The sequence below is a fragment of the Narcine bancroftii genome, chromosome 3, assembly GCF_036971445.1.
Source record: "Narcine bancroftii isolate sNarBan1 chromosome 3, sNarBan1.hap1, whole genome shotgun sequence".
NCBI lineage: Eukaryota > Metazoa > Chordata > Chondrichthyes > Torpediniformes > Narcinidae > Narcine > Narcine bancroftii.
In genome coordinates, this window is record NC_091471.1 from 131,287,570 (window position 1) to 131,302,770 (window position 15,201).

Below are 15,201 nucleotides of genomic sequence, written 5' to 3' on the forward strand. Positions count from 1 at the left end.
AAAACTGTTAATGGAGTGGAAAAACCTTTGCATCTAATTGGAGACCCAGCTTACCCCTCAGGAAGTAGCTGATGAAGGGGTTCACTAACCACCATGCACTCGATCAACAGCAGAGAAGCTTTAACTACCGTTTGAGCTTGGCAAGGATGATGGTAGAAAATGTTTTCAGATGTCTCAAAGGTCGCTGGAGATGCCTGGCCAAGTGACTTGATATTTCTACCACTTTTGAATCAGATGTTGTTGTTGCCTGTTGTGTTCTACTTCTTGCCAGTGGAACACTGAAGTACCTGATCTCCCTGAGCCTGATTGATTTGCTTATCAGGGTGCACAAGCACACAGTCACCAGGCGATCCATGAAGCAATTATGTCCCTTCTGTAAACTAAATTTGTCAACTGATTAACCCAAAATAATAACATATTTTAGTAAATATTTATGGCATGTCACATTTGTAGTGCACAAAAAACATGTAAAGAATGATCGCAGTAAAGGATGGAGATCCAACTGCAAATGACCTTTAACATCTCTGTAAATTAAAAAGACATGTTCAAAAGTTATAAGGCACCACACAGTGAGAATTAATTTTAAAACACTCCAGCAGCTGGAGGAAGAAGGTGAAATAAATGACTCATGTGCTTCATCCGTCTGGACAAGGCTGTTATTGTCATGTGCTGGCAAAGAATAACAGTCTCTAAGATGCAGAAGCACAGTTCTGGGGCACAGGAGTCTGGTGCTGTGGAGAGGGAACAGGGCGATGTGGTACAGGAGCAGGCATGAGAGGTATCAGGTCCCGCAGAAGTGAGGCCCGATTCTTCATCTCATGCTGAATGTCTTGGAGCTTGGTGCCAAACCCATTCATCTGATCCGCGCACTCCTGTCTATTGGCCTCCTGTGCCGTCATCTCCGCCTCCTGCACATCTCTCCTCATCTGCTACTCATGGTCCCTCTCCACATCATCATGGTCCATTGACAGCAGCAAATCCCTTATTTTCATTGTAATGATCTACGCTTTAATTAATTTCTGGTTTTTTTGGCTGCAGCTGGCATCCTAGAGAACAAAACTACTCAAGCGACATTAGCGAGATGGGTCCTTATGGGCAAACGCACTTACAAAAACACTTGAGAAAGACGCAAATCGCAAATAAAAAATGTTTTTCACGTGGCTGATCGTGAAGTGAGCTTAATCGTTTCCAATGGTAGCATCCGTCTCCAAGCCGCTAATGTCTCCAGCATCAGCACAGCTGCTAGCAGGAGATGGAGCAGGAATGGTCTTGGGGGAAGCTGGATCCTCCATGTTACTCAGCAGAGCAACCGGGTTTGCAGAGTGGCTTGTCCCCCAAATGGAATGACACAGGTCAAAATATGGCCAGTTCAGACAGCCTCTGTCACTCCAGCCATTATGGTCTATGACCTGATGAAATTTTTTCCCACAGGCTTTTCAACTTGGTTGTTACCTGCACCTTGCCCTGAACTAAGTTGTGTAGCCAGCCTTTCGAAAATCAGGCCATCTTTCACTATTTCTGTTAATTGCCCAATTTATTTTGTCCTGTGCGATGAGGTAAGGAGCACCTGGACCTCATTATCTCCCCAATTGCCAGACAAGTCGAGATCTGTATTTAACCTAACCGTTGCCGCGTTTGTAGCTGTCCCTTTTTTATATATCAATACAATATAAAATATGGAGTACCTTGGATGTAATTATATGATTTAAGTGTCATATTTTCTTTTCAATTTTAAGATGTATTCATGTGTATTCTGTATTTTTGGATGTGAAATTTCAATGTTAGTAAAAATATTGAAAAAAGAAAATTTCCGCCTTTACGTCACACACCTAAGATGTCATCACGACATCCATTCCTTTCCCATTTGGACACAGAAACACAACTCGCCCTATTTTGCCTCATATGGCGGATAAAAGCCAGGTCTGAAATTACCCCACCCCCCTCAATCAACTTTCAAGGTGTTTATACATGTAGGCGAAGCATATGAAAGGCAGATTATACCTGGGTTGAAGTCTCAGTGTAAAAAGGATACCAGACTTTTATCGATCCACTGAAAGTCAGGGGACTTGCATATATAAAGTTTAATTCTCATTGCTGGTATTTCCCCAAGATTATCCATGGTAAAATTCACAAAATAGACCTGAATTGATTTGAAGAATTCCTGGCCTGGGAGATTATCAAAAGTAAAGAAGTGCTCTCCATTTCAACATTTTTAACTTTAAAGTGTAGCGACTGCGGGGGGCGTGGCAAGATGGCGTAAGGAACAGACATGCCTTCCAGTCCTCTCCTGACTCTAACTTATTGCTTGGTCTTTAAGTGCCTGTTAAAACTTTTTGAAAAAGTTTATAAATAGTATGAGGTGTTGAATTAATACTTAATGGTACATTTGTTAAAAAGTAAAAGGAAACATCAACAGATGGTTAAAAAATTATATTTTCCGAAATTATCTGAGCCTGCTTGTTTACAAAAAGCCACTGATTCCGTAAGTCTTTCTGAAGGTCGTTTTCAGCTGCCTTTAGAACAAAGGGCTGGCCGGATGCCAGTATTTCAAACAACGTCTACTGAGACTTTGATTCCACAAGAACAGCAGAATCCCACCATGTCTGGATCTACTGATGTTGATATACTTTTCAAGAGTCTTGAACATAAGATATTTTCTTCAATGATGCATTTAGGTGATTCTATGAATAATCTTACTTCTAAGATTAATGCATTGGTGGATGTCAATACTCAACAGATGGCTGATTATGGAGCTTTTAAAGTTGAAACTATTGAAAGACTTGAGATGTGTGATCAAGGATTATCTGATGTACAAGATCAATTGTAAGATGTGAATAAAACAATTGAAACATTACAGATTCAGAATAAAAATTTAGCAAAAAAGGTTGATTATTTGGAGAACCAATCCAGACGGAATAATGTGAAAATTGTCGGCTTGCCAGAAGGCATAGAAGGGCCAGATCCAAGAAAATTTTTCACTGAATGGATTCCACAAGTGTTGGGACAAGATAAGTTTTCTGAAGGTTAAATATTGGAATGGGCTCATAGAGCTTTGAGAAGGAGACCTTTTTCAGGACAAAATCCAAGACCTGTTCTGGTTCGCTGTTTAAATTACTGTGATAGAGAGACTATTTTACGTATGGCTATTAGAAATGCACAGCAAAACAAATCTCCTTTGATGGTTCAGAGTAATCGTGTTTTCTTCTATCCGGATTTGAGTCAGGAAATTATGTTTCAACGACATGAATTTAATTCTGTGAAAGAATTATTGTGGAAAAAAGGATATAAGGCAACATTTAGATACCCTGCGGTACTGAAGATTTTTCAGGATGGATATCAACCAAAGTTCTTTGATAATCCTAAAGAAGCTATGGATTTTGCTCAGTCTTTACCAATTACGCAATTCCAGGAACAACGTAGTCCTCCACGGTCTCCAAAGAGGGCAGAGCTGCAAGAAGGGAATTTGATTTCTGGAAGAAATGGAAGAAACGGTGGTCGCAATGGCAAAGGAAACTCATTTAATAGATAAGGAACATTTGAAACTCAAACGTGAATGGGTTGGACACGTTTTTTTATTCTTCGTTTAATTCTAAGGCAAAAGGTGTGGCAATTTTGGTACATGAGAATCTACCATTTTAGTTACAGAGTGAAGAGAAAAATGGTGGAAGATTATTAAAATTAAATTGTACAATCTTTAATGAAGGTATTCTGCGGTACTGAAGATTTTTTAAGATGCAAATTAGCCAAAATTCTTTGACAATCCTAAAGAGGTTATGGACTTTGCTTAGTCTCTACCAATCATGCAGTTTCAGGAACGATGTAGTCCTTCAAGGTCTCCAAAGAGAGTAGAGATGTAAGGTGGGATCCAGATTTTTAAAAGAAATGGAAGCAATGGTGATCGAAGTGGTAACGTTGATTTAAAAAAATAAATCTTTTATCTTTTTTTTTGAAAAGAGTTTAAATAGTTTAAATAATGATGATAGTTTAATGAAATGGGAGTTGGGAGAGGGAACTGGGTGGGCACTAGTTTCCAGAAGTCATCAGCTAACTGTGAGTTATCTCACACCCAATATTTTGGGGGAGTTACCGCTTTGGGCGGTTTAAACAGTAGGAGGTAGTTGTGACCTCCGACCTGTTTTTTTTTTTCTTTTTAATTTTTGGGTTAAGAAGTGAAGGGTTTTTTTATTATTTTTTTTAATAAATAATTTTTTTTTAACTCTTTGTTTTCTGATTGTAATTGAGAGGGAATTAGGTTTTTTTTCTCTCCTTTTTTTTCTCTTTTTTGGGGGGGTTTTTTTTTCTTTTTTCTTTCTTTTTTAAGAGGATGATGTCACAGAAGATAATAAGTCAAAAATTGATGAAGAGGAAGATGAGGGGAAAGGTGATAAGAAGAGAAAGAAGAAAATTAAGTACAAATACATTGAGGGAGAAGAGTTTAATAAACTTAAGTTAATTTCGATAGAGAATTTTGAAGATGTTATAAATGAAGAATATGGTGAATTTTATAAGAGTTTGAACTGTTTTTTCTTTTTTTTTCTTTTTTTATATAAGGGGAGGGGAAGGGAATAAAAAGTTTATCTGATTGTTTTTCTAAGGAATGTTTTTGTTCTCTCGATGAATTATAAAGGAAACGGTATTAATGGAAATTCTGTATTTATGTATTATTAATTATGATTTTTTGTATAACAGATATGTGGTTGATATATGATTTTAATATTTGAACTTAGTTTTAAAGTGGATTTCATTTGTTAAATACATGTATTATGTTTGATTTAAATATATGTTTAAGGGTATTATTTTAGTATTGATTTTTTTGTTGTTAGTAATTTTTTTTGTTAAGTTTTATCTTTTTTTTTGTAAGTGGGGTTTTTTATTTTATTTACAACATTGTTAATTAATTCTTCACTCTTTATTTTGGGGGGAGGGTTGGACTAATTTTAAATTAGATGATTAATGTTGTGCTATAATTATTGGGGGGGGGTTAATTTGTGTAGTTTAATGATGTAGTATTCTAATTTTTATTCTTATTTTTTATTATTTCTTTAAATGTAATTTTTATTTTATTCATGTCATAAAATTTTAAATAAAGTTTAAAAAAAAGTGTAGCGACTGCTACACAGAATGAAACACACCACTACCACGTTGGAGGATTCAAATGAACTGTTTATCCAACTTCACGCTCGCCCTTTAAGGGCGGCATGAGCGCCACCGCGTTGGTGGTGATGTCACCATGCTCGCCCGAGGCACGCGCCCTAGCTTAAACCACAAGGCACAGAGGTCCTCCAACGGCGCCAACTTCTCGCGGCTGCCCTGCTGTTGCGGTGGTACATCCCCAGCTCCTGCAGTCAGGAAAACTCTTCCTTTGCTCATTGCAGCTTCTCGAGGTGGAGGGGCGGCCCGTGGGTCGAAATGTGGTGGCGAACTCCATGTTGGGGTATGGTGGAAGTAAACTGCGGCTGCAGGATGGAGGGGAAATCGTCAAGTATGCAAGAATACTCGTTCTTGGGGGTAATGATGGAAGCTATTCCCGGGCCACACACATCTGTAGAGTCGAGGCAGATGGATTGGAAGATGCGGGCATGTACCAACCGCTTGCCTTTGATGTCCACCAACAGGCTGTGAACCCAGAGGAAATCGGCTCCCAGCAGAGCTGTGCCCACCGAGGCCAGTACAAACTTCCAGCGGAACTTGTCCTTGCCGATCTGGATCTATGTGCTGCGTGTTAACAAAAGTCTTGATGGAGGATCCATTGGCTGCCTGAAGGGTTGGGCCCCATGCGCAGGTCTCGAGGGCGGACGGGGGGGGAGCACGCTCAGTTCTGTTCCGGTGTTTACCAGGTAACATCGGCCACTGGACATCAATCACATGCAGGAGGCTGTTAGTGTGGCCAGCCGCCGCAGCCATTAATGGCGGCTGACCAGGTAGTTTCCCTGGAACGAACAGGGCTGCCTGCACTTGCAGGCTTGGGCCCCCCAGCGTTGGGGTGGTTTTCTTCCGGTTTGTGCTTGGGGGGCGCTTGCGGACGATTGGGTCCTGGGCGGGTGACCTGGCTGAGGGCGGCCTTGTTTTCTCACTTGGTCTGCCAGAGGACGTCTGCACGGGCTGCAACTCTGCATGGATCTGAGAAATCCTCATCTGCAAGAAGGAGTTGGATGTCCTCAGGCATCTGTTCAAGAAGGTGGCTTCTGAGAACGAGTTATTTACCTTCCTCTGGTGGGTCATGGATGAGGTCGTCCATCCTGGCTGTGGTTTCTTCATGGAGCACGTTCACAACGTGGTAGAACATCGTGGCATCTGATGTGACATGTCGGAGGCGAAACTGCACTTCCGCCTGCCGATGTGTCCGGGGGGGGGTGGGGTGGTTTCACCGCAGCCACGTGGATTGCTGCGGAATCCTTATCAGGAGGCCAGAAAACCGTCTGGATTTGCAGGGGTCACCAAATGTAGCGACTGCTACACAGAATGAAAGACACCACTACCACGCTGGAGGTTTCAAACGAACTGTTTATTCAAACTTCACGCGCGCCCTTTAAGGACGGCATGAGCTCCGCTCCAGGATCGGCAGTGATGCCACCACCCTCGCCTGAGGCGTGTGCCCTGGCCTGAACCACGAGGAACTGAGGTCCCCGACAGCGCCATCTTCTCGTGGCTGCCCCGTCTGTGCGGCGGTACAAGCGGGACTAGTTCACCATGAGGAGGTGCACAACCACACAAGTGCTTTAATGTGAATCAGCATGACTGAGCCTTTTCATTAGATCCAGGTATGTTCAGGCAGGTGGAGACCACTGGCAGAGATCAAAATTCAGTTGGATTAAGCCCATTATAAAATCAAATATATCAGCTACTTTGCTAAAAGAGTTAACTCATAATTGTTCATCAAATAAATGATCAACTAATCTATATTATTTTGATAGCGCGCATTATGTGCTTTCATTCAACTCACTTTGGTGAAATCCTACTTCAAGCCACATTATACTTCAAACCATTTCAAAGGTCATTTTAAGCAGATCAATAATATTCTCAATGAAAGAAAATCAACTGACAATTACTTTCTTTCAGTACTGCAGCAGTGGTATCTTTAATTCTGGCTGGCTCTTATGATGGGTTTTGAAATCTCAACCCAACTCACAAAATGAGTGGGCTGTTAAGTTGCAGCCAGCAGAGCAAAGAATGAGTGATTTTCCCCCAAATATTAAAAATAGAGAACCAAAATTCCATAACTTGAAACAAAAGGAAAATCCGTGCAGAACTATGAATCTGCTTGTCAATTTTGAAAGAATTTCCTCTCTGAGGATCTTGGATCTTTGGAACTTGAATTAACAGATGAGGAGGCGGAGTCATTTGATATTTTTGAATACAGTAGTATCAAGGGTTATGGGGACCAAAGAAGAAAGTGAACTTTTAACCAAGGTCAGATCAGTGTTCATATCATTGAAATTACTTTTTACTTTTTTTGAGATTCTGGAGCTGATGGCAAGACTCAGAGACTCATTTAAGGACTCCTACTTATGCACTTCATTGATTTTCTTTTTGTTCTTTCTGTATTACGGTCTTTTTTTTACATTTGTTATCTGTTTAAGTTCTTTGTTTACATTTTAAGATATGTAGAGTTTATTGTTTAAACTACCAATTAGTGGTAATTCTCCTGTGCCCTCAGGAAAAAGGAATGTCGGAGTTGTAAGTGATGTCATGTATGTACTTTGACAGTAAATCTGAAAACCTACATTTATTATCCATCCTTAACCGCACACAAGAAGATGGTGGTTAATGAAACATTAATCCTTCTGGTTAAAGTACTCTCATGCTGTTTGATATGGAATTCCTGGATTTAGATCCAGTAAAGATGAAAAACTGGTATTACACATTCAAACCAAATCAGGTGTTCCTCAGCACCTCCCCTTCTTAGTGGTGGAAATTGTGAACTTGAGAGCTGCTGTCAGAGTGCCTGTGCCATGTGATTACAGTGCATTTTGTAGAATCCTAAAGTGTATAAAATCAGGACATCTTTTATAAAGAGAAGTAGATAAATATTTGTAAAGAAAATGAAATACTGAACATGAAAGGCAGTGCATTTTGTTAAGAGTTCCAAAGTGTACCAAATCAGGACCACATATTTTAGAAAGGGAAGTAGATAAATATTTTAAAATAAAATGGAAATACTATACATGCAAGGAATGTGCAAGGGCAAATAACTAAAGCAATAGTTTTTTGTAGGGAGCCATGTCCTTTTATCCTGCTATAATATTTTGGAAATAACTTTAAATTTTCTTATAAATTATCACTCAAAATACCTTAAAGACCATGTCATTTCCATCATAATTTGTCGTCTGAAATACTTCCCCAAAGACTCCCTCTCCAATTTTTTGACATTTCCTGTGTTTGGCGATTGGCATGCATTCCTTAAAGGAAATGGGTCCATTCTGATGACATTCATTGTATACTTTCTCTTCATCTGTTAGTATCACTGACTGAAATAATGCAGTGGACAATTTTTCCTGAAGGACAAACGAAAAGATAGTTCTATAATATTTCAAGTATTTGCACCTTAATGTTTATAATGAATTAAATGTCAACAGGCTCTGAAATTAAATAGGCCAATTGAAATGCACTTTCATTAGTGCTTACTGGACCAGAAAGCATTAAAAATCTTCATGGACAGTGCCTGATTTTTTTGTAGGCATGGTAAAAATAGCAATAACCTCAAAAATATTTTAAGATTCTAGTGTCATTTAGACAAGGACCCTGGATCCCTTGTAGATCTCTCCCAAAAAGTTGCTGAATGGGTTCATAAAAACTACATTTTTAGCAGTGCCTTTTGAAACATTATGTATATATATATTTTTTATTTCTGCCACTGAGTAGACGTGACCAAGGAAAGTTAACCTTTAAAGATAACTTGATTATCATGATCCATCTGTTCAGCCTTTCGCTCTCCTCCATGCCCCTTGTCCTGCCAAAAAAAAACCTGGCACATTCCATTTTTGTTTTTATTCATGCACCTGCACAAGGTAGAAATGAAGCCAGAATTTCTGCCCATTCCTAAATATCCTTGAGAAGATTAGAGTAAAATCAGTAGAGCAATGACTAATATTACGCACAAAGATAATTCCACAGAACTAATAGGTATAACCTTTAAAATCTTGATCATGGCTCAGAATGATTAAATTATTTGTCAGCATGGTATATTTTCATAATCTTTAATCTACTGCTAGATTTAGATCACAAATTCGTATTGGGCTGAGAAACCACGTAATCATTCTGAAAACAGGTCAGATCCAAAAATTACTACCTTGCTATACATTTTAATAGTGAAATGAAAAAATATTCAATGAATGTCTATGATTTATATTACATGATTCACAATTTTCTTTGCCTTGAGGAATTCTAGATTCTTTCAAATAGCAAATGAAAGTTGGTATGCAATGTATTGACTGTAAATGATTAATAATTGTTCCAATGGTAAAGCAGAATCTTCCATCTTAATTCACAAAGTTAAAGTGAAAATTGTGAAATGAAGTTTCCACACCAAGTTTTTTTTTAAATTCTTGCATTTTATACAAGGTTAATATCTGTAACTTTTTTTTTTGCACTGTTTGGTGTTAAGCCCTGATAGACTCACCAGAGAACAAGTGAAAAATAGAGAGTTTGTTTTGCCATTGCAAATTGATGTTGCAGAGAAGTTTTCCATCAAAACCTCATCCTGGGGTGCAAGCAAACCACTTTGATTGTTGCTATTTACGTTCCTTAAAGGGCTTGCAAGTTCTAGAATGCTTTGGTCTGATTTCAAAGGCGTAATAACTAGAAGAAAGAAAAAGGCAAAACTGAAATTTACCATCAAACATAGTTAAGCCTCAAGGTAAGACATACTTTATATTTCATGTTACCTCAAATTACCCAACTTGATCTCATCTTTAGTATCAAATATGATCACAAAATAACAGTTTATTAGCAAAACTGTTGAATATACAGCAATTTTTCTGTGGCATTGCAACAACTGCAACAAATTCAAGTCACAACTGTAATCTGTTCAATGCCCAGGAGTTAAAATAAAGGCAACTCTTATTCACAGCAATTTTAAGAACAAAAGTAACAATTTTGAGACAAAATTTATTGGTTAGCCTTACCAAAAGAATTTTTAAAAATCAATATTTTAGGCAGTATTGATGTTTACGAGTCAGTTATCCATCATGCATAAAAGCAATGAAGTTATTTAATTAGAATTTCTCGTTGAAGTCCACCAAACTACTGATATTGAACAAAACCATAACATGAAATAGGCATGGCTGCAAGAGACCCCAAATTTTTTTAAAAAATCACACAGACCATGTCTACTTCATTTTTTTTTTTTTTTTTAAATCAATCGAGAAATTGAATAATTTTCACCATCGCCAAACCTTTCTTTTTTTTGTGAAGTGAATGAGCTGCTTTGAATCTTGACCAACTACGTGAGCCCAAAGGTGTGGAAACTGATAAGTTCCTAAATGTTGATCGCAAGGCCTTTTCCTAGATTAAAACACAAAACCAATCAGTTTTATCATGCAAAACATAAATGCAGGTGGACCTACAGGCCAACTCATCTGGAACAGATTTACCTCTGATCCAAAATGCTTGGGACCAGATTTCTTTGAGTTTTTTTTGGATTTTGGAACAATGGAACAAAGCAGCACAGTAGTATCAGCAGAATACCTGTATCAGCGATTAGACAACAACAAACAACAGCAGGCTTTTTGAGCACCAACATGATGCCACAGGTGGAAAATTCACATGAGATAATGTTTAATACTTGCCAGAAAAACTTGATATCTGCTTACAAAAGACGACCTCCCCAATAAGGGGTACTTGACCTGTAGTGATAATAGGCTTGCCTTCCACAGAGCTTGCATAGAGTTGGAGATCATTAATTCTCCACACCTCATAACCACTCATGGCTTCATAATACCACTCTCATACCTGCTCCTTTTCTGCAACCTTCTTGCTTCAAACAGATCCAAGAAATACCACCTGTCAGAAGCAGAGTGGAAGGGAAAAAAAGAAAGCTTACCTTCATCAAACACCAGGAGGGAGGGAAGCAGCTTGAACAGAACCTGGAACCCATTCTTTTCAGCATGGAACTGGCAACCAACTGAACATCAGCTCTTGCATCCCAAACAAAATGCTGATGAGGGAGGAACCCAGGCTTTACTGCTGCACAAGAATAAGCCACTCAAATAAATAAAAGAATGCTGCAGGAGAGGTTCAGCCTCCTATCATGACTCAGGATACTATTGTTGACAGAGGGTTTGAGGATATCAGAGAGCATTAATAGACTGGCCTGAAGAAAGGCTGCAAAGGAAACAAGTGGCTCAATGGGTATATTTTGGCTGTCCCTTCAACATTTAAGTGCCCTCTGAAGCTATCTCGTGGATATCCATCACCCTGCTTTCCCTGCCTGCTGCACTTCACAGAAAGGTAAAGCTATCAGGCCCAGAATGGTTTGTGATTACCTTCAATCTTAAATGGATTTACCTCCATTCCAAGAATATAACCTCCAAATCAGTCATTGAAGGAGGACTCTGTGGTTGTCTTTAAAGAGGAACAGCAGAAAAACACCAGGAAGCTGAGCAATTGGAAACTCCTTGTAACGAGGGAACTCTGTCAGTTTATTTATGGGAGGCAAATCTAACACTGTGAATGAACAAGTATACAAGAAAGGAATTAAATCATTCTGGAGGAGCACATTGAGTGTCTCAAGTTCATTTTACAATTGTTAAGACTATCCAAGTGACAGCCAGGTGGTACTGTTTGAAATTTCTGTGTGATAGGGATCAGGTTTTGTCAAGTTGCTGCATTCCTTTGGTAGCTAACACATCCTGTAGGCATTTTACCATTAAAAGTGCAAGCTGTTAATAAACACTCCAACACTGTGAACCTTGCGCTAGAACTACAAGGAACCTCTCTCGCAGATTGCATTTTTCAAATGGTGTCCCAGTTAAATGAAGGAGTCAAGCCCCTCATGCAGCCATAGTAATTAGGCATTCAGTCATGGCCATTCTCTGCTCTTTGGTGTTCCTTCAAATAATAGTTTGAGGACAAAGCAATGAATGTGAAGAAGTGAACTGAATTCCACTTTACATTGGAGTGAAACACTACAGTCTGCAAATGCTGGAATTGTAGTAAAAACACAAATGCTGAAGGAACACAGCAGGTCTCGCAGCATCCATAGAAGGTAAAGATGTTTCTGGCCTGAGCCCTTCTTCAACGTATGAGCAAAAAGCAGCCAGGAGGGAGGAAAGCAGCAGGAGGGAGGAGCATAGGGCAACAGACAAAAGTCAAAATTTGGACAAGGTTAGGATGCCAGAAGAGGAAAAATTAGATTGATCAGGGGCAGGGAGTGGCACTGTCAATGTTAATGCCATCTGGTTGGAGGATGCCCACACAGATGAGGTGTTATCCTCCAATTTTCAAGTGATCTCAGTCTGGCAGAAGACCATGGATAGATATCAGCATGGGAATGGGGCAGGGAATTGAAATGGGTGGCCATTAGGAGATTCCCACTATTGTAGCAGAGAGCACCAAGGTGCTGAACGAAGCGATCTCCTAATCTTCGTCCAGTCTCTTTGATGTAGAGGAGACCACAACGAGAAGACCAGATTCAGTAGATGACCCATGCAGATTCTCAAATGAAATATATTTCATTTGGAAGGACTGTGGGGCTCCAAATGGTGGTGAGGGAGCAGGTGTAGATGCAAGTGTAGCATTTCTTGTAGTCATAGGGGCAAGTGCCAATGGGCAATTGGTGGGAAAGGAGAGATCCCTTCAGAAAGCAGAGGCAAAGGATGTAGTAGGTGCTAGGTGAGGACAAGGGGTACCCTTGCTAAGCATGGGCCAGAACGAGCCAGGGCAGATGTGCAAGTAATGCAAGATATGTGGGTGAGGGCGAAGTCAATAGTAGTAGAGGTATAGCCATGTTTTTTAAAGAAGGAGGACATCTCAGATCATCTTGTATGGAAGACCTTGTCCTGGGAGCAGATGCAACAGAGACAGAGGAATTGTGAGAAAGGAATGGAATCTTTACAGGGAACAGGGTGTGAAGAGGTGTAGTCTAGTTAATTGTGGAAGTTGGTGGGTTTATAGAAAATGTCTGTTGATTGTTTGTCTCCATAGGAACATAGGAAGTAGGAACAGGAGTAGGCCAAAAATGGCCCATCGAGCCTGCTCCACCATTCAATACGATCATGGCTGATCTAATTTATGACCTAACTCCACCTACCTGCCTTCTCCCCATATCCCCTAATTCCTCTATCATGTAAAAATTTATCTAACCGAATTTTAAATATGTTTAATGAGGCAGCCTCAACCACTTCCCTGGTTAGAGAATTCCAAACATTCACTACTCTCTGGGAAAAACTATTTTTCCTCATCTCTGTCCTAAATCTACTCCCCCGAATTTTGAGACTGTGTCCTCTCATTTTAGTTTCCCCGGCCAGCTCAAAAAACCTTCCTACATCTATCCTATCCATACCCTTCATAATCCTATATGTTTCTATAAGATCTCCTCTCATTCTTCTGAACTCGAGCAAATACAATCCTAGATGATTTAATCTTTCATCATAAGTCAACCCCTTCATCCCAGGGATCAACCTAGTAAACCTCCTCTGGACCATCTCCAAAGCCAGTATATCCTTCCTCAAATATGGAGACCAGAACTGGACACAGTACTCCAGGTGCGGTCTCACCAGTATCTTATATAGTTGCAACATTACCTCCCTACTCCTGAATTCAATTCCTCTAGCGATGAAGGCCAACATTCCATTTGCCTTCTTAATAACCTGCTGCACCTGCAACCTAACTTTTTGCGATTCATTCAGATTGAGAAAGTGGAAAGTAATGCAAGAGATGGACCAAGTGAATTTGAGGTCGAGATGGAAGTTGTCAGCAAAGAGGATAAAGAAATGGCTGCATGAGGCAGAACCAAAGTAGTCATCAATGAAGTGAAGGAAGAGTTCAAGAGCCTGGCCTTTGCAGGCTTGTAACATGGATGGTTCCACATAGCCAACAAAAGGCAGGCATAGCAGAAGACCATGTGGGTTCCATAGTTATTCCTTTGACTTGGATAAGCTCTGTCCACTGCAATCGCAGGGATCTCCCAGTGGCAACCTATTTAAAATCCTGCCCCATTCCCAAGACAACATGTCTGTCCAGGTCTCTTGCACTGCCAGACTGAGTCCACACGCAAATTGGAGGAACAACACCTCACATTCTGTCTGGGCACCCCCAACCAGATGGCATTAACATCAAATTCTTTGGTTTCCGTTAGGACCCATCCCCATTTTCCCTTTCGTCCAGCTCTCTCTCTTTCCCTTACGCTCCATCTTCTTTCCTCCAGCTCTCCAGTCACAGAGCATCTGCTCCCCCATCAATTCTCACCTTTCCTCTCCGGTCCTCCTAGCCATATTCAATTATCACCTTTCTTATGTCAGCCTGTGGGAGAACTATTGTTCCCCTCAACCCATCTTCCTTTATTGCTGGTTTTTTTTTTAAAAAGTTGGACAAGTCACAATAAAAGCATTGCTCCTAAAGCCTCTTGGAAGATTGGCAGAATTTTTCCTTCCTTCTCACAACTAAATTCCCTTTAAACTTCCATGAGGGAGATCTAATCTTTGCCTCCTTCCATCTGCTCAAGAATGTACTGGAAGCCCAATGAAACCACCAAGGTTTGCATGATTGAATCAAAAGGTATTTTGCAGAACAGTGAGGTGAAGATTTCCAACTCCTAATGTTCCATTACTTTTCACAAACTTTAATCACCAATCAATTTTGCAACAAACTTGCAAATAATTTAAATCCCTTTGAACATCACAAATCAAAGTCTCACACTCGTGGTCAGACCCACATTCCTCTGCATGCTGCAACACATTGAATGGATATGCACAAATCAAATTTTGATGGGACAAAAGAACATATACCAGTTCTAACAATTATACAAATTATAGAAAGGGAAAGAGGACTAATACAGTTTAATGGCATGATGAGATGGCCTGAAACCACTCATTGCTGTGTTTTTTTGTGCGCATGGTTTTCTTATGGAACTATCAATTAAGGATTAACATTCCATAGTTTAAAAATCAATGTTATGCTACAATATAATCTCACTTTCTATTAAAGACAACTGCAATGTAAAACTGAGTCATTAAGCTATTCTTTCATTGTTCAATCCACTAG

General features: G+C 39.8%; 1 protein-coding gene across 4 annotated transcripts in view; it reads right to left on the bottom strand.

The window, feature by feature from the left end:
- The window catches only part of haspin (histone H3 associated protein kinase), a 74,660-nt gene that overhangs the window by 39,599 nt on the left and 19,860 nt on the right, over positions 1-15,201 (bottom strand). For all 4 annotated transcript variants that reach the window (XM_069925113.1, XM_069925114.1, XM_069925115.1 and 1 more), the window contains 3 exons: positions 10,395-10,503; positions 9,620-9,798; positions 8,292-8,495 (listed from right to left, as the gene is read on the bottom strand). In XM_069925113.1, coding sequence (XP_069781214.1) covers positions 8,292-8,495; positions 9,620-9,798; positions 10,395-10,503 — 492 coding nt within the window. The remainder of the gene's footprint in view (positions 1-8,291; positions 8,496-9,619; positions 9,799-10,394; positions 10,504-15,201) is intronic.